At 51.5% G+C, this 18,908-nt stretch overlaps 1 protein-coding gene and 1 long non-coding RNA gene across 2 annotated transcripts; both read right to left on the bottom strand.

Moving 5' to 3' along the window:
- Positions 1–15,961: 15,961 nt before the first annotated feature.
- On the bottom strand, positions 15,962–18,908 carry LOC120708078 (receptor kinase-like protein Xa21). Its single transcript, XM_039993186.1, has 2 exons — positions 18,288–18,908; positions 15,962–16,467 (listed from the first exon to the last, which is right to left on the bottom strand). Exons 1-2 carry the CDS (start codon positions 18,685–18,687, stop codon positions 16,463–16,465), a joined length of 405 nt encoding a protein of 134 aa, XP_039849120.1. The 5' UTR covers positions 18,688–18,908; the 3' UTR covers positions 15,962–16,462.
- LOC120708085 lies at positions 17,579–18,281 on the bottom strand. Its single transcript, XR_005689220.1, has 2 exons — positions 18,109–18,281; positions 17,579–18,067 (listed from the first exon to the last, which is right to left on the bottom strand). It is a non-coding gene; the product is annotated as an uncharacterized LOC120708085 (long non-coding RNA).

Genomic DNA, 18,908 nt, shown 5'->3' with positions numbered 1-18,908 from the left:
GGGGCAGATTTAAGGGTGGGAATGTGGAAATTGTTATCCGAATTTTTTGCATCTGTATCCGTATCCGCACCTAATATGAATATCCGTATCTGATTGAAATGTGGTACTAAAGTGGATATATCTGAATCTGTTTTTCCTCATTTTTCTCTATCCGATTCCACATCCGTATTCGATAATATCTGCAACATCGGTATTCGAATAAGAATGAGCACATAGAAAACTATTAAAAAATTATATATATAACTAATGACTAGTGATATATTAATTTTAGTATTAATAATAATGTATTTAGTGGAACTATTTAAGAGTGATCATGAATAAATGACATGTGCTACTAGGTTTAATATTACTAATGATATATAAAGATTAAGTTTAATTAATTTCAATTTAATTAACTATATTTTGATATGGATAATCATATTGATTTTAATTTACTTTGGGTTATCCACTTATTGATAAAATTATAAATATACTTTATTCCATTTATTCTTTATAACTATTGATATTTCCTTTAAAATATTTATTCATTTGCATTTTATATCTTTATATTATTAACTATTTAAATATTTATGGATAAATATGTTTTGATGAGATGTCTTTTTCTTAACTACAACGGTTACATACTTTAATTCTTATTGTATAATGACTTAGCGATACCTTCGAAATATGTTTATAATGAATGAAACAAACAAATAGTATAACTATGTTCCAAATCAAGTAAATATCCGAATCCGTATTCGAATTCGAGACATCCGTTTTGCATCGTATCCGACAACATCCGAATCTGTATCCGTATACGAGTTAAAATGTGGTAAAAAATGATATCCGAATCCGATTCCATGCGTATCCGATCCGATTCCATCCTTAGGAAGATTTACCCCGCTTGTGGGAACGCCCCCTCCCCTCGCCCTCGCTGCGCCCGAGGTGCTTAGGCTATGCGACCCAGTGCTGGGTTACGGTTGGCTGGGTATGCAGACCCGGCCTGGCTGCAATAGTGTCACCAGGCCCAAGTCCTGAAAGAGCTGGGGTTTCAGGAGGGGAGGGGGAGGGGGGGGGGGTGCTGGTTGGGTCAAACTGACATCTTCTTAATAGAAAGTTGTGGGGTAGGCTTTCCCCACCGATCAAGTTTTTTTTTCCTTTTCAAGGGATCTGAGTGCATCCCGGTTCATCAGGTCATCCTTCAGACCATCGACAATAGCCTGAAGGAGCTGGGCGGAGGCAACCAAAGTGCTCCTGAGACAACTGGCCCTCTTGACAAGATCCATATTGCCGAACATGTAGTAATGAAGCGCCTTCTTTGCAGCTTCAAGCTTCTGTAGCATGATCTCGGCGTCGTCCAGGTACAACTGAGACGCACAGAAGCGGGCGCCGAGGCCCATGTCCAGGTGGAGGTGATCTAGGCCTCTTATGCATCTGCAAGTTTCTTCCCCCTCCAAAACTCCTCCAGAACAAAGTTCTAAATAGCCAACTATAGCCACCACTATAGTCTGCTATAGCTTTTGGGAGAGAAAAATGCTATGATATCCATCTCTTCCCTCTAAAATACTAATAGCCGGCTATATTCCACTATAGCCGCTAAATTAAAGATTATTTAGCCAGTTAAACTATATAATTAGTTTTTATTTATTGTTAGTTAGTATTAAACTTCATCATTTACAAAACTAGCCTAGTATTTTGTCGACGATGTAACGAGGGAATAAAGCCCAGGACATACTTCAGTACATGAAATTTTCTTGATTTCATATTTATATGCAAAATTACTTATAGATTTATGCATGGTGTTCAAGTAGAAATACATAATTATGAGAAGCTTCTAGAAAATTAGAGATTTATGCCACTGTGAAAATATGGAATACTCTAGAGATTAGATATTTGTATGGTTAGATAAGTATGAGGAAAATTTTAAAGTTAACTATTTTGTAAAAAGTTTGTATAAAATGGATATATGAAAAAATCATATGAGTCATGGAATCTTATAAATAGTGGTGCTCCCCTCCCCTCTTGCCATACCATGGCATAAGAGATCTCAATTAGGAGATGACAAGGTTGCCATGTAGCTTAGTAGTGTCATGGTAGGGTAGCCACAAAAAAGTATAAGAGTCTTTGTCGTACTATGTTGAGTTCCCATATAGAGTTGGTCTCTTGTATTAGTATCTAGATAAAGATTTTCTTGATCCACAGAAGAAGTGGTATCACACTATTTTAGTACCGCTTCTCGAAAGTCGGTATTTGTCGGGTACCATAACTATGGGGCACCCTAACTCTGGGCTAAAATACCCTCAACACGCGCAAAACAGGATTCGGCACCCGGGCCGGATCCTTCCCAAACTCGGATGCCCGAAGCCTCTTCAGATACGTTAAGCCCAAGTCACGCTCGGCCCACGGCCCAGCACCACGATACGGACCCCAAAGGCCTCGCTGACCACGGAAGCAATCTCCGCCTCGCTCGAGGGCTTCCTCCCGAGAACCCTCGAAGCAAAGGCAATCTCCGACTCGCTCAAGGGTCGCCCGTCGGGGCCCCTCGATGCGAGGACGGACTCCGTCTCACTCGAGGCTCCCTCAGCCGAGCCCTCTATGGGGCCTCGGCGCAGGAGAAATCTCCGCCTCGTTCGAGACCGCCCTCCGCGGACTGGAGCGGCGGCCCAACCACCCGACAGGACGAGCACATTTACTCGCCAACTACTCCATGGCATGGGGCGGGAATCAGGCGGTGTCAGGAGGCGTCAGCTGGCGTCGGCCACCATGCCACACAGCGGACATGACCGGCGACTCATCAGCCTGCGCCCGCTACTGTGCCGCTGTTCCCAGCGCAGGGCGGGTCTGCACAGCCCTGTGCGGACTTGCCTGACACCTCCCACCACTGTGCTACCTACCCCTTGTACCTTTCTCCCTTGCAGGACCCTCGGAGGGCATGGGCAATGACCCTCGAACACAGTATGAGCCTCGACCGAAGCAAGGCCGGCGCCTTCAACACCCTCGACGCCCCACCTCATCTGACGCGGGGCTCTACGCACTTCTACAGCTATCGCCACACCTTTGACTGGCGCCACAAGACAAGGATGCGCTCCGGGCATAGGCGGAAGGATTCGTAAGGACGATGACCATGACTTGCGCTATGCCCCACAGCGCTCGGCGACAGGGAAGACCAACTATTCTCTCCCGGACCACGAGGGGGGGAGGGGGGAGAAGTAGACGGCCTCACTGATCCTCCATGCATGTAACCCTTCCTCCTTGAGCCTATAAAAAGGGGAGGGGGGAACGGATAGAACAACGAGAACACACGTACTCGCTCCACCGATATTGGCACTCGCATCAATCACTCCTAGTACACCTAGAGACCTGGGAGCTTCTCTCCCTCTCTCGCCTCAGCTTGTACCCCCTACTACGAGTACTTCGGTGCAAGTAATACAGTGCACACTCCTCTGCTGGATGTACGGTCTCATCGGCCAGAACCAGGATAAATCCAGTGTCATTGTGTTTCTTCTTGCATCAACCATCTGGAGACCGGGACACGCAGCATATTCACTAGTTGGTGCTAGACCGCGGGTCCGGACATCGACAGTTGGCGCGCCAGGTAGGGGGCGCTGCGTGACAACTCTTTTCTGTTTCCCAGTTGATCTCCAGATGGCGGGCAGACCAAACCCGTTTCCGATGGGCGTGTCGGATCCGTTCCCAGCTGGGTATGTGATCTGGTTCGGGAGCCTCGAGTTTCGGGCAACCGGCAACGGTTACCTCATGGAGCGCCTCCCACCCAGAGTCAGCTCCGACGTCCCGGCACCACCACCACCACGACACCAGAGGTGCACAGGTCGGCGCGCACAGCAAGTGCACATCGAACGGAGTAGAGTGGCACCCCCTGGCCCCCCCCCCCCCGCGCGGGTCGAGGCGAGCGTGCCACGAACTGGCGCCACAGGGGGAGACACCGCCCCTTCGCCATCAACACCGACAGTGACGCTGACAGGAGGCGCGACAAGGCCACCGCTCTTCCCTTACGGGATGCGGTCCCCTGCCATGACCTACGCGTCATCTGTCAGCACCGACATGAGCACGTACGAGGATTTTCCTGGGCATCATCTACTCTCGATCCGCAACCTCATCGCATCAACACCTGACAGCTCATACCCTGACTCCTCAGACGAAGAGTCTATCCCCGTGTAAGGTCGCATGAACCCGGAGAGGGATTACTCCGGGATCTGTGATCTTGAAGCTTTCTTATCATTTCAGGATGCGGCGGACTATTGCCTCGCCTGTTCCGACGACTCCAGCGAGGAGGACTACGATCCAACTCGGGAGTGCTTCGTCGCTGTGATAAGAGAGCCCGGCGACGATGACAACATTGCGGCTGACGCGGCCCGCGCCGCGACGGCCGCGGCGGGACCGACTGCAGCGCCTGGCCCATCCACCCCAGCAAACATGGCAGAGCAGCAGGCACAGCTGTCGCAACTCCGAGAGCTTGAAGCCAAGCTTGACGAGGAGCGTCGGCAAACGCAGAAGCTGTGCCACACGCTCGAGCAAGGATGCACTGGCCACTGAACGGGAGGTCGGGAGTCAGGACGTGTTGCCCGGGAGCGGATCCTGGCGGAAGGCCGCGAAGGAAGTGTAACACCTCCGGTGTTTAGCACTATTTAAACATGCCATTAACATCAAATGACACAGTAAACCCTATTTTGGTGATTACTTAAAAACCGAGTTCCGTTTAAATACACCAAAAAGTCAACTCTCGCACCTTTGCTCAAATAAACTTTTGCCCAAAACGAAAGTTGTAGAGTTTGACAAGATAAACAACTTTCATGTTCAAAGTTTTTCAAGTTACAACATGAAATTTGGAGTTAACCCCGAAAAACTAGCGGGATCATTAAACTTGAATTCAAATTCTAAACTTTCAAATCATCGCTCAAACGAATTTTGCCTGAAAGGAAAGTTGTAGGAAATTTAATTTTGAACAACTTTCGTGTTCAAAATTTTTCGAGTTTCAATTGAAAATCTTGAGTTTGGACTGAGTCAAACCACTGACTTTTATTTTCTCTCTCCACTCCTTTTCCCTCTCTCCTCTCTCTCTCCCTCGCTGGCCCTCCCCTCTCTGCGCGCGCAGGCACTTGAGCGTGCCGCGCGTGTGCTCGCTGCGCCACTGCCGCGAGCTCGCTGCTCCTGCTGCCACCACACTACCTCGCCGCGCCGCTGACCTCCCCACCCCCGCTCGAGTGCTTACGCGCCCGGACTCCGCTCGCTGCCACCCGCCCGCACGGCACCCTCGCCACCAGGGCTCGCTGCGCCTGCCGCGGCGCCATTTACTGCCCCGCCGCCCGGCCACGCCACCACGCTCCCGTCCCCGTCGTTGACCCCGCGCCCGCATTCACGTGCCCGCCCGCCCTCGCTATGCCCCTGCTAGAGTGCTGGCACTCCGCGACGACGGCGACGCGATGAGCCGACGGCCGCTAGTGCCGCCCGCCCTTAACTCCTCCCCTGCCGAGCTCCCCTCTGCAGCCCTCTCCTCCCCATTTTGCTTCGCCACCCCGCGTTCCCGCTCCTTCCCTCTCCATTCCACCCCAAGCCCAGCCCCCACTCCGCTCCCCGCGCCCTGGAACGCCGCCGCCCACGCCATTGCCACCGCCGAGCACCCCCCTCACCACGGAGCCCCCTTCCCCGCTCTTCCTCGCCTCCAATGGACCCCCTAGTTAGCTTCTACTCGCCTCCGTGAAGCTCCCAGGCCCGCTCGCCTCCGCCCCGGACCACCGGAGCGCCGCCGCCCACTACAGCCGCCGCCGCCGCTCCCTGTTCGCCGTGGCCGGCCCTCCACCAGCCACCCCGACCCCGATTCGACCCACCACGGGGTAGCTCTCGGTCCCCTCTCCCTTTTCCCCCCATCTCCCCCACCTCCAGCGAGCTCCCTCGCCGGGAAACGGGCCGCCGCCGCCTCCTCTGTCTCCTACCTCCGGCCAGGGACCCCGGCGCGATTAGTTTTAGATTTCCAGGGGTTTTGTGAAAGTTCCAGGGGCCCCTTTGCGAATCTGTGTTTGTGTTTTCTAATTTTTCCAGTGAACTTGTAAAATCGATGTAAATTCGTAGAAAAATCGGAAAAATTCAAACTCAACTGTTCTGGAATCTTTGCAAAGAGATCTACAACTTTTTATACATGCACTTTTTCATTTTCTCAATAGTTTTTACTTCATTTAAAATACAAAGAAAATGTACTTTATATTAGATCTCAAGTTACAAGCATGAGTTGTTAGCCATTTTTGGTCAGTGGGGTACATGTTAGATGTATAACCTTGTGTAAAAGTTTCGTGGACAGTTGACATTCCTAGCTATCAGTTTATTTAAATCTTGATGTATGCCTAGTATAAATAGTTTTGTTTTTCCAAGTTGTTCCACCTTGAACCACAAGATGAAACTTTTTCAGTGCCTCTGAGATGTTACCTGGATGCTCTAGAAAAATGTAGGGACTTTTTACCCAAGCAGAACATGCTCAATTGTTTTATGCAATGAATAAATGCACTAAACTAAGAAAAATAGTTCCTCTGCCTAGAAATATCTGATGTTTTTAGAAGAGCTGCTATTTTAGTGCTGTATCTTGCTAGAAAAATTTTGACCTCTGAAACTCATTAGAACTACCTGTGGAAATTAATTTTCTTTATGGCAGTTGTACTTTGCTCTATTTTTCATTACCATTACTTGCATAGTTTGACCTGTAAAATTCAGTTTTGTTTTTAGCAGTAGCTGTTTGTTTTATTTTTCATGGTTAATAGGCTGCATGAAATGGGCTGAAAATTTCACAGTAGGCAAGTTACTCAGATATGTACCTTGCATAAAAATTTCAAACCCAGAATCTTTGTGTAACTTTAATTATGATAAGGACATGCTTAACCTAGTAATAAATGAGAAAAATCATTCTTTTGCTGCATAGGGAGAAAAGGTAAAATCCACCCTAGTTACTTTGTGAAGTCAGATATAACGATTATTACTCTATAATTGATTGCCCAAAATGATGTAACAGAATATTTTGTAAATCATCTTGAGTTGCGTTGGATTACAACTCTATAATGAAGAATTGAATAAATCGTTATCACTAAAGTAACTCACGCTTATGCATTTCATATAGATTCGACTACTCTCCCAGACGGTACGTACGAGTTGGTGCCGGAGTCCGAGAGTGAGCAGCGTGAAGCTCAAGTGAATCTAACTGAAGCCACTGAAGACCCGAACCAAGTTTCGGAAGAGCCTAAGGCTAGTTACGCTCAGGAAGGCAAGCCCCGGAGCATGTCCTACCTATTTTAAATTTATGCAACTATTTATATTCCTAATTTTTTTGTGCATTTAAGTTGCAGGAATTGTTTGGAACCTTAGTTGCATGATCCTAGGTACCTATACTTGAACACTAGTATGTGTAGGTCGCTAGTTGGCTATGCTAATGGTTCGGTAGAAGTCGAGTGATTTCCTGTCACTCGCGAGCTCATAGGAGTTGAATGCTTACTACACACTGCAATATAAGATTTACGGGCAGGGTTGTTGTACTTGTGGTACCCCGTCTGTTTAGTGAAAATGGATAAGGCCGCGGTGTGTGGTAGTGGTGGTTAAGCGTTTGAACGTACTAACCACATGCCGAGAATATGGTAATCGGTAAGCTGAAGTACCTGATGGAACCGGCCGTGGAACATACTCCCCACTGTCTGGTCTTTGGTCACGCACGGGTGCAGGGCACCCTAGGGCGGTGGGCCTGTTTCATGCCCGGGGAAAAAGGGGAAAAGTCGCGTGCGTGATTGCATTCCCCATGCGTGTGTTTAGGTCTGCCTGGCCAGGTTAACAAATTTGATTCGAATCGTCCGTCTCTCACGGATATTGAGACTGCTTAACCCTTTTGCCACATAGAGTAAGAAGTGGAACAATGATGATGAGAAATATTACTGAATGATGAAAAATAATTGTTTTTCACCATGTATGCTTTAGGGTAGATGCTAATGTAGAATGGTTAATCAAACTAGAACTTGAAAGCTAAAATCGGAAAATAAGGACTTACTCTTTATTGCTTTTCGGCAAAGACAAACCCCTCAAGCCAAAAGCCTTGCATGTCTAGTTAGAGGGCTAGTTATATCCTAGTCGGGTAAGCCTTGCTGAGTATTAGTATACTCAGCCTTGCTTGTGGCTCAATTTTGTTTCAGGTGATACTTTTGAGGACCTGATTGCTAGTTTGACTTGGCCGTGTACTCTCCCTCCTGGTTGGTCAGTGGAGTGGGATACGACTCAGCAGTGAAACAAAGTTGTGGGGGCGGAGGAAGAGGAAGATGAAGAGGAGAGGACACGGAGGCTAGAGTGGGGAATGGAATGGAATCGGGGTCGGGGCGTCGCGTCGGGGGCGAATCTTCCCTTCGCTTATTCCCGCACGGCAGGCGGGGCGGGGAGGGGAGCGTGACTAGTGAGGGGCTGACGGGTGGGTGGATTGGATAAGGACGGACACAAATAGGGGGTGGAGTGAATATTCGGCGGCGATTCCAGGTCCGCTGCCAACGATGACAATGCCGAGTGATGTCATGTACGGGCTTCATCATGACATCGTGTATCGTCGTTTAGAACTCGTTTTATTTCCGCTGCAGTGACGCTCAGGTGGATTCTTCGGGACTTTACCCGACAGCACTGCCGAATTACTCCGTTTGAAGTGCGTGTTAGCCGGGATTATCTTTAAGATGATGGTTAGCGCACTTGAGCCAGATTAATTAGGGCGGTACTGCCACAGGAAGCCCCCTGGCGTTACCCAGGGCCAGCCAGAAGATTACAGCGGCAGCACTCCAGATCCGCGCAATGCCCGAGCCGTCTACGCCCGAGTGCTGCAACCTGCGTAAAGAGGCGCATGCGCTCCTCGAGGAAGCTGCAGTACAGCAGGCCGAGAGTTCCGCGTCTCGACTGCACTCAGTGGCCTCGGCAAGAGCTGATGGGGTGGCGCAGCAGGACCATGAAGCCTCGGTGCATACCCCACCGGCGAATAGGGCAAAGGCACCCTTGGTGCACAATCGTGTCAAGCTGACTCCTGTGAAGGACCGACTTCGGGACACGCGCGGCAACGCCCACGACGGCGACGCCCGCAATGTCCTGAACCTGAAAAGGGAGGATGGTGCCGCTCACGGCTACCACCCTCGACGTGGTGGACGCTATGATCGCAAGGAGGATAGGAGCCCATCACCGGAGCCTCCGGGCACCCGTGTGTTCAGCCGGGAAATCCGCGCCGCTCCTTTCCCCCACTCTTTTGGCATCCCACCACACTCACCAAGTACTCGGGGGAGACGGATCCCGGGCTCTGGCTCAACGACTACCACCTGGCATGCCAGCTGGGTGGCGCAAATGATGACATGGTCATCATTCGCAACTATCCCCTGCATCTCGCAGACTCTGCACGCACCTGGCTCGAACATCTTCCTGCCAACCAGATCCACGACTGGGCTGATCTGGTCAAGATTTTCGTGGGAAACTTCTAGGGCATGTATGTGCGCCCTGGGAACTCCTGGGATCTCCGAGGGTGCCGACAACAACCCAATGAGCCTCTGCGGGACTACATCCATCGCTTCTCCAAGCAATGCACCAAGCTCCCCAGCGTCAAGGACTCTGAAGTCATTAGTGCCTTTCATCTGGGCACAACGTGCAGGGACCTTGTGCGCGAGCTAGGGCGAAACCCACCTTCTAGCGCAAACGAGCTGTTCGACGTGGTGACCAACTTTGCCTCTGGCGAAGAGTAGGTCGGTGCCATCTTCGACGGCGACAAAGTCAAGCGCAAGGTGGACGCGCCCGCTGAGGGTAGCAATTCCAAGAACAACTCGAAGAAGCCCAAGCGGGGCAAGAAGAAAGGCCCGTCTAACCAACGCAGTCAGGGGCAAGAGGAGGACTCCAATGAGGCCCTCATCGTCACCCCCGATGGCAAAGGTCCTCGAGGCCCCCCTCGAGGCGGCGGCGGCGGCCTATTCGACGACATGCTCAAGAAGCCATGCCCTTATGAAAAGGGCAGGGTCAATCACACCCTCAAAGAGTGTGACATGCTCCGCAAGTACTTCAACTGTCTCGGCCGCAAGGACGAGGCCAAGAAGGAAAAGGACGAGGAGGACAAGGGCGGCGATGGCTACCCCTCGGTGGAGAATGTTTTCTTCATCTTCGGCGGTCCTACGACAAACATGACTGCTCGGCAGCGCAAGCGAGAGCGCCGAGAGGTCTTCTCTGTCACAAGGGCTATGCCAGCCTACCTCGACTGGTCGGACTACATCCCAAATCTGGGTCTGTACCCACTCGTTGTCGACCCCATCATCGGCAACACCCAATTCTCTAAGGTGCTCATGGACGGGGACAGCAGCCTCAACATCTTGTACGCCCACACTCTCGAGCTTATGGGGATCGGCCTGGACAAGCTGCATCCCAGCGTGTCGCCGTTTCATGGCATCGCGCCGGGAAAGAGAGTTCAACCTCTCGGGCAGATCGACTTACCCGTCTGCTTCGGCACGCCTTCAAATTTCCGCAAGGAAGTATTCACCTTCGAGGTGGTTGGGTTCCGTGGGGCATACCACGCCATACTGGGACGACCATGCTACGCCAAGTTCATGGCGGTCCCCAACTATACCTACCTCAAGATGAAGATGCCGGGTCCGAAGGGCGTCATCATAGTTAGCCCGACGTTTGAGCACGCCTATGAGTGCGACGTCGAGTGCGTCGAGCGCGCTGAAGCTCAGGCGGACGACGAGGCCCTCGCAGCCACCCTCGACAAGATGGCAAGCGAAGCCATGGACTCCACGCACCGACACGCAGGCAGCTTCGAGCCAGCCGAGGGTATCAAGGTAGTGCACCTCGACCCGAGCCAACCCAATGACAAGGTGTTGAAAATCAGCGCCACCCTCGACAACAAATAGGAAGTGGTGCTCGTCGACTTTCTCCGCGCCAACGCTGACATCTTCGCGTGGAGCCCCTCGGACATGCCGGGCATACCGAGGGAGGCCGCCGAGCACTCCCTTGACATCCGACCCAACTCCAAGCCGATAAAGCTACGCCTGCGGCGCTTCGACGAGCTCAAGCGACGGGCGATCGGCGAGGAGCTGCAGAAACTTCTGGTGGCCGGATTCATCAAGGAGGTATTCCATCTCGAGTGGCTAGCTAATCCTGTATTATTCAAGAAAAAGAACGGAAGCTGGATGGTGTGTATAGATTACACTAGTTTAAATAAATCATGTCCAAAGGTTCCCTTTCCTTTGCTGCGTATTGATCAAATCATTGATTCGACTGCGGGATGCGAACTTTTGTCCTTTCTTGATGCTTACTCTGGTTACCACCAAATCAAGATGAAAGAGTCCGACCAGCTCGCGACTTCTTTTATCACACCTTTCGGCATGTACTACTATGTCATGATGCCCTTTGGCCTCAGAAACGCCGGAGCTACATACCAGCGGTGTATGCTCCACGTGTTCGGGGACCATATCGGGCGGAATGTAGAGGCATATGTCGACGACATTGTTGTAAAATCCAGAAAAAACGGGCGACCTAGTAGCCGATCTCAAAATCACGTTCGATTGCCTAAGGGCCAAAGGGGTAAAACTCAACCCAGAGAAATGCGTGTTCGGGGTGCCTCGAGGTATGCTCTTGGCTTTCATTGTCTCCCAACGAGGCATCAAGCCCAACCTTGAAAAGGTCAAGGCCATCAGACGGATGGGACCAATCCGAGACCTGAAGGGGGTGCAGAAGGTCATGGGTTGCCTTGAAGCCCTCAGTCGGTTCATCTCACGCCTCGGTGAGAAGGGCTTGCCTATGTACCAACTCCTGAGGAAAACCGAATGCTTTACATGGACCCCCGAGGCTCAAGAAGCCCTCGACAGGCTGAAGGCGTCTCTCACCCATGCCCCCATTTTTAACGCCACCAACGGACGGCGAGCCCCTCTACCTATACGTAGCCGTGACGACCCAAGTGGTCAGCGCGGTGATTGTTGTGGAAAGACAAGAGGAGGGCCATGCTCTGCCCGTCCAATAGCCGGTGTACTACACCAGCGAAGTACTGTCCGAGACCAAGACGCGGTATCCGCCGATCCAAAAACTGCTATACGCAATAGTCTTGGCTCGGCACAAGCTGCGCCACTATTTCGAGGCTCATCCCGTCACCGTGGTCTCGTCTTTCCCCCTGGGAGAGATGGTCTGCAATAGGGAAGCCGAGGGTAGGATTGCCAAGTGGTCAGTGGAACTCATGGGAGAAACCCTCACGTACGCGCCCCGCAAAGCGGTCAAATCCCAAATCCTAGCTGACTTCGTTGCTGAGTGGACCGACACCCAGCTGCCCCCACCGCAAATCTAAGCGGAATGCTGGACCATGTACTTTGATGGGTCAGTGATGAAAACTGGCGCAGGTGCTGGCCTCCTTTTCATCTCGCCCTCAGAGTGCACATGCGTTACGTGATTCGCTTACACTTCCTAGCGTCCAATAACATGGCGGAGTACGAGGCACTCCTCAGTGGCCTCCGCATCGCTATCGAACTCGGCGTCAAACGCCTCGACGTGCGTGGTGACTCACAGCTTGTCATCGACCAAGTGATGAAGGAGTCCAGCTGTCACGATCCGAAGATGGAGGCATACTGCAACGCAGTGCGCCGCCTCGAAGATAGGTTCGACGGCCTGGAACTCAACCATGTCCCGCGCAAGTACAACGAGGATGCGGACGAACTAGCTAAGATCGCATCGGGGCGGACCACCGTTCCCCCGAACATCTTTGTTCGCGACATCGCCAAACCCTCAGTCAATTTCAAGGATCCAGAGGAACCGGGCCCCTCGGCTGCCGAGCCCTCTGACGGTAACCCCTCGGCAGACGAGGTCGAGCCCATGGAAACAGAAACCGAAGCATCCTCGGAGGACGAGGGTGAGGCAATGCAGATTGACGAGGCTCCACTTTCGCAAGACTGGCGCGACCAGTACCTCGACTGGATCAACCGAGGGGTGCTACCAGAGGATCGTGCTCAAGCGCGGCGCGTCGAAAGGAGAGCCAAGTCTTTCGTCGTGATTGACAGAGAGCTCTACAAGCGCAGCCCCTCGGGGGTCCTGCAACGATGCATCCCTATCCCTGAGGGTAGGGAGCTGCTTCGAGACATCCACGCCGGAGTATGTGACCATCATGCGGCGCCACGTACCCTCGTGGGCAACGCGTTCCGATAGGGTTTCTACTGGCCAACCGCGGTCGCCGATGCCACAGAGATCGTGCGAACATGCGAAGGCTACCAGTTCTACGCCCGTCAGACGCACCTCCCGGCTCATGCTCTGCAGACCACCCCCATCACATGGCCCTTTGCCGTGTGGGGACTGGATCTCGTCGGACTGCTGTAGAGAGCACCCGGGGGCTTCACCCACTTGCTGGTGGCGGTGGACAAGTTCTCCAAGCGGATCGAGGCTCGACCCATCGCCAAGATCAAATCCGAGCAAGCCGTGCAGTTTTTCACCAATATAGTCTACAGGTTTGGGGTTCCAAATTCAATCATTAAAGACAACGGCACCCAGTTCACAGGCAAGAAGTTCTTAAGGTTCTGCGATGACTTCCACATACGTGTGGACTGGTCGTCCGTGGCGTACCCACAGACGAATGGCCAAGTGGAGCGTGCCAATGGCATGATCCTACAAGGCCTCTAACCAAAAATCTTCAACAAACTGAACAAGTTTGGCCGAAGGTGGCTCACGGAGCTGCCCTCGGCCATCTGGAGCCTAAGAACAACCCCGAGTCGAGCCACGGGTTTCAGCCCGTTCTTCCTGGTCTATGGCACCAAGGCCATCCTCCCCACCGACCTGGAGTACGGATCCTCGAGGCTCAAAGCCTACCAAGAGCACCAAAACCAGCAGGCCCGTGAGGACTCGCTGGACCAGGTGGACGAGGCTCGAGATGTGGCGCTTCTACACTCGGCGCGCTTCCAGCAGTCTCTACGATGATACCAGGCGTAGAGGGTTCGACGTCGTGACCTCAGCAAGAGAAACCTCGTGTTGAGACTGCGACAAGACAGCCGAGGGCGCCACAAGCTCACGCCACCATGGGAAGGCCCGTACATCATCACGGAAGGCCTAAAGCCCGGCACCTACAAGCTAGCTAACGAAAAAGGCGAAGTCTTCACCAACGCTTGGAACATCCAGCAGCTATGTCGCTTCTATCCTTGAAATTCCAAGTCGTTTGTACATGCTTTGTACTTGTATCTTAAATTTCTCGGGGAAATAAAGAAGTACGCTTTACCTTTAAATTCCTCGGGAGTCGCCCGAACCCTCGGGGGCTCGAACACGCGCGCACGACACTGAGTGAGCCTCGGCTTTGCCCTCGGCAAAACCGAGCCTTCCTCGGGGGCTACAATGGGGGGAACCCCCAAAATGTCACGTTTTTTCCGAAAAATTTTCGCATCGAAGTCTCTCGAACACTTAGAAAAATGGACGCAAGGCATAAACGACTCGGGCGTGGGATCGGCCGAGCCGAGGGACTGCCTACGCCTCCGAGATACGGCATCCCCCCTCACCTCCCTGCGCCTAAGTAGTTTATGAACACGATCATCCTTGCCGAAGTTTATCTAAGTCACACGCGAGCACGCGAGAGCACGAAGAAATAAGTAGGAGAAAACAACACACGAATATACACAAAGGCCTCAAGCGGCCATATTGTCAAGATTGTACTTTTGTTCGCTACACAGAAGACAAAATCCTAACTTATCTACTTGGGCTTCAAGGCCCAGGCCATCTACAGGTTGCCGCCAGCCCCCTCGCCGCGCTCGCCCCCGTCTCCATCATCCGCGGCGTCGGGGAAGAGGTCGCCCTCGAAGAGCCCGGCCAAGGTGGTGGCAGCGCCCTCAGCACCTGCGTCAGCCTGCTCCATAGCCTCGACCTTGGCATCATCATCGCCGTCATGGACGATGTAGCCCATGGCCAAGTGCTCGAAGTCGACGACGTAGTGTGTCGAGACAACGCCGAGGGTCATCTGGACGCCAGGGCGGAGGGCGCCCTTGAGCCGCTCAGTCACCCGGTCACCCTAAGATCTCAGGCAACTGACCAGCGAGCTGCCCGACTGGCCGCCTTCACCCTCGGCACCCTGGCACGCGGCTATGGCGGCTTCCTCCAAGTCATCGTAGTCCCTCTGCGCGGACGCGTACGCGGCCTGGAGGGCCTCCTTCGCCGCGGTCTCCTCCGACACCTTCTTCCGCAGCTCTGAGCAGAAGCAAAAGATAAGTCTCGGCAAAATCAAGTACACTAAGCTTAACCGTGGTACTTACCCGCGATACATTTTCTCCCCTCTTCTAGCTCCGCGTTCGCAGCGGTGAGGGTAATCTCGTTGGTAAGGATGGCGTTTCCCTGCATCTCAATGAGGGCATCCTTCTCCGTAAGGGAGACGGCCTGCGCTTCGAGAGTCTTCTGCAGCTGCTCGCACTGAGCCGCCCTCGCTTCGAGAGCCTCATCCTTCTGCCGCAGTGCAGCATTGAGCAGCTCGACCTCTTGGGCCTTCTGCTCCCCCGCGGCCCTCTGGGCGTCGCGCTCCTCGATGGCTCGGGCCAGCTCCTCCTTCCGCGCACGATCTTGTGCCCCCAGATCGGACACCAAGGTGTTGGCCTCGCCCAGCCACGCGATCAAATTGGTGTTCTACTGCTCGAGCCATTGCACCTTGGAGTACTGCTGGGCCAGCTCGGCGCTCTTGTCGCGCGAGATTTCCTTCAGCCGAGGGTGTGAGCGGAAGATATATAAATGTGAGCGGAAACAGACGAGTTCTGGGGAAGGGCACTTACATTGCTGATTTGGAAATCCCTCGTCTTATGGAGCTGTAAGGCGCGGTCGAGGGCGGCCTGGATCTGGGAACCAACCTCGTACTGCGCCTTCCAGGGGGTGTTCTGTAACAAACCGGGATATAATTCCCCTTCGCAAAAAAAAAACATGTGCTACGCTCAAAAGAAGGAAAAAGAAAGGGACCGCTTCATCATAGACCAAGATAATATGATACTAAGATGTATAATGTATTAACGTCCCATCAGGAAAAGGTTGGCAGAAACTTTATTCCATGTGTAAAAATTGTAGGTTTGGACTTACAGTATGATTTTTTTTAGGCGAACTACGGCGGGCCCATTGGACCAGCCCGAACCATATATTAACCAAGCAGAGGTACAAGAGAGTTCTGGCCGCCCAAGGGACGGGAAGAGCAAAAAAAAAAACAAATTACATACATGGGATTAAAAGGAAGAAAAACACTCCAGTCCTCTAAACAAACTTTATCATCAGGAGAACGAAGTTTGCCTTCCCAACAGCGCAAATCAGACGCGCAACGGCGGAAAACCTCCTCATTGGATTCTTGAATATGAGAGAATACCAGAGCATTGCGACATTTGTTTAGATGATGACCAGAGCATTGCGACATTTCCACAAGTTCCAAAGAAGGGCAGTAAGAACTGTCGACTTGACCTTCATCGATGGGCAATGGATCGGAGGTCCCGGCAGAGTAACATCCCAAAGGGACTCAACCTGTAAAAGACTTACGGTATGATACCTCGGAAGTAGTTGTTTGCTAAGGCAAGATACCACGAAAGTTGTCGTTGGCTAGAGATAGTGACTGCATTTGAGTACAAGATTGCTAATAGAGGATGGCAGTGGTCGATGAAGTTGTTCTCTTCGAGTTTCAAGTAATCTAGTTTCGTCAGCTATCCAATCCCTTCTCCAATTGTACCAGAGAAATTGTTAGATGACAACTCCAATACTTTCAACTGGCTTAGATTGCTAATAGAGTAGGGGATTGGGCCGCTGAAGCTGTTGCCTTCAAGATATATATATATATATATATATATATATATATATATATATATATATATATATATATATACATATATATATATATATATATATATATATACATATATATATATACATATATATATATATATATATACATATATATATATACATATATATATATACATATATATATATATATTCTAGGTTAGTCAACTTTCCAATCCATTCGCCAATTACACCAGCGAAACTGTTGTCCATGAAATCTATCCACGTTAGCTTCGAAGCATTGCCCAGCGAAGCTGGGATGTGGCCTCCGAACATGTTGCCACCAAAGAGAAGTTCTTCAAGATTCGGTAGGGCATTGCCAATGTTTGGTGGCAGCACTCCCGCTAGCATGTTGCCATACGCGGTTAGCGCATGAAGGGAGGAACGGTTGAAGAGGGACGGTGGTACATGGCCTCGTAGGTTGTTAAAGGTAAGGTACAATCCCAACAAGCCCGGTAGCTTCGTCCCTAGCTCATTGGGGATGCTCCCCCTGAGCTGATTGTAGGACAGGACTATCAGTTTTAGACCAGTGATGTTGCTGATGGTTGTGGGGATGGCTCCTCTGAAATTGTTCCCTTTAAGGGCATGTACAATGGTGTCGACAGTTGCTGTCTGTGAGTGTTTCGAACACCGTATACAGACAACAAAATATACAACTTATACAATGGGGTGTCTATTAGTGTGTCTGTTAGCTATTTAATTTATGTACGGGCACATAAAATATGGTGATTAAGTATGTAATTGATCTTTGTATACCATCTTGTTGTTTCTTAAACATAATACACAGTTCGGGCCGATGGAGAGAATACAAGTAAATTAGAAGGATTGTTATACAATGTCTTACTTTATTCCATGACATTTTGCTTGCAAAAAAGACTTATATGAGATAATTATCTTCTACGGTGATTGTATTACTAAATTGCAAGGGCCGAATGGTAAAAGAGATCATGGCCCAGCTTCTCCGTCGTCCTCCTCCTCTCCCAGTGCTGTGCCTTGGGATGCTCTGGCGTACAGAGCTAGCAGGGTGTGCGCAGCGCGACAGTGCTGAGCCTGTGAAACAGAGTGGTGTGCGAGAGGGACAGAGATGCCGCCGGTCTCCGCTTTCTTTATCCTTGCCTCAACCTTTGTTTCGCGGCCGGAGCATGGGATCGAAGCTGCCGTCGCCTTCTCACATCGGCTGCCTACAACGCGGAGCGAGCCGTCTGCATTGGCTCGGGACACGGGCCGCTGCCGTCGTCTCGCGAGACGACGGCACGGGGTCGTTGCGGAAAAAACCGGAGTTAAGAGCCTCGATAATCGTAATTAACCAGGTAAAGACGACTCATTTACCTCGATAATCGTAATTAACCAGGTAAAGACGACTCATTTATGGGCGTTGTATATGCCCTAAGCACTAGGTTGGCGAGGAGACCCAGCTCTCGAGGAACCTCGCCAGCTAGAAGATTCCCGGCAAGGTTTAGCCTTCGCAGGTTGGAACAGTTTGCGAGCGTACCCGGGATTAAGCTTACCCGGGATTGTGCCACGCAGCGAGTTTTCTGCCAGATCAATGACCTCCAAGGCGTGAAGACGGTTGAGAGGAGGCAACCGGCCAGACAAGTTGTTGCGGGAGAGGTTCAGTTCCCTGAGCAGCGTCAGGTTTCCGAGGTACGGGGAAATAGGCCCCGACAGGCCTTGGTGGTGAAGGTGTAGCTTGACGACACGCCCTGGGTGCTCCGTCGAGCATAGGACTCCCTTCCACTGGAAGAAAGGGGTGCTCGTGTTCCAGGAGCTCAAGGCTCTGTTCGGCTTATTGCCGGAGATGGCCTTCTTGAAATCGAGTAGCGCGAGCATGTCACGGCTGCTGTGGCCGTGGCCGTAGAGGTGGCCGGTTCCTTGGCACAGCAACAGGAGGGCAAGCGATAGAAGCATTGCGAATGTGATTATGCATGTGAATCGCCACACTTCATTCACACGCTACCTGCGCTCAAGCAGCGCCTCGGCCCTTGCACAATTTAACGAGACGATCTCAATACCTGCGAGACGTCCAGTGCAAACACATCATCAGCACAGAAACAGGAGAAAAGAAACGAACGGGGAACAAGTAGGGTACTACTGTATTGAACAAGCAAGACATGCCATACGCAGATCAT

Source organism: Panicum virgatum, chromosome 1K (genome assembly GCF_016808335.1).
Source record: "Panicum virgatum strain AP13 chromosome 1K, P.virgatum_v5, whole genome shotgun sequence".
Classification (NCBI taxonomy): domain Eukaryota; kingdom Viridiplantae; phylum Streptophyta; class Magnoliopsida; order Poales; family Poaceae; genus Panicum; species Panicum virgatum.
The sequence above is the reverse complement of the archived record's forward strand: the minus strand, read 5'-3'. Positions and strand labels throughout refer to the sequence as shown.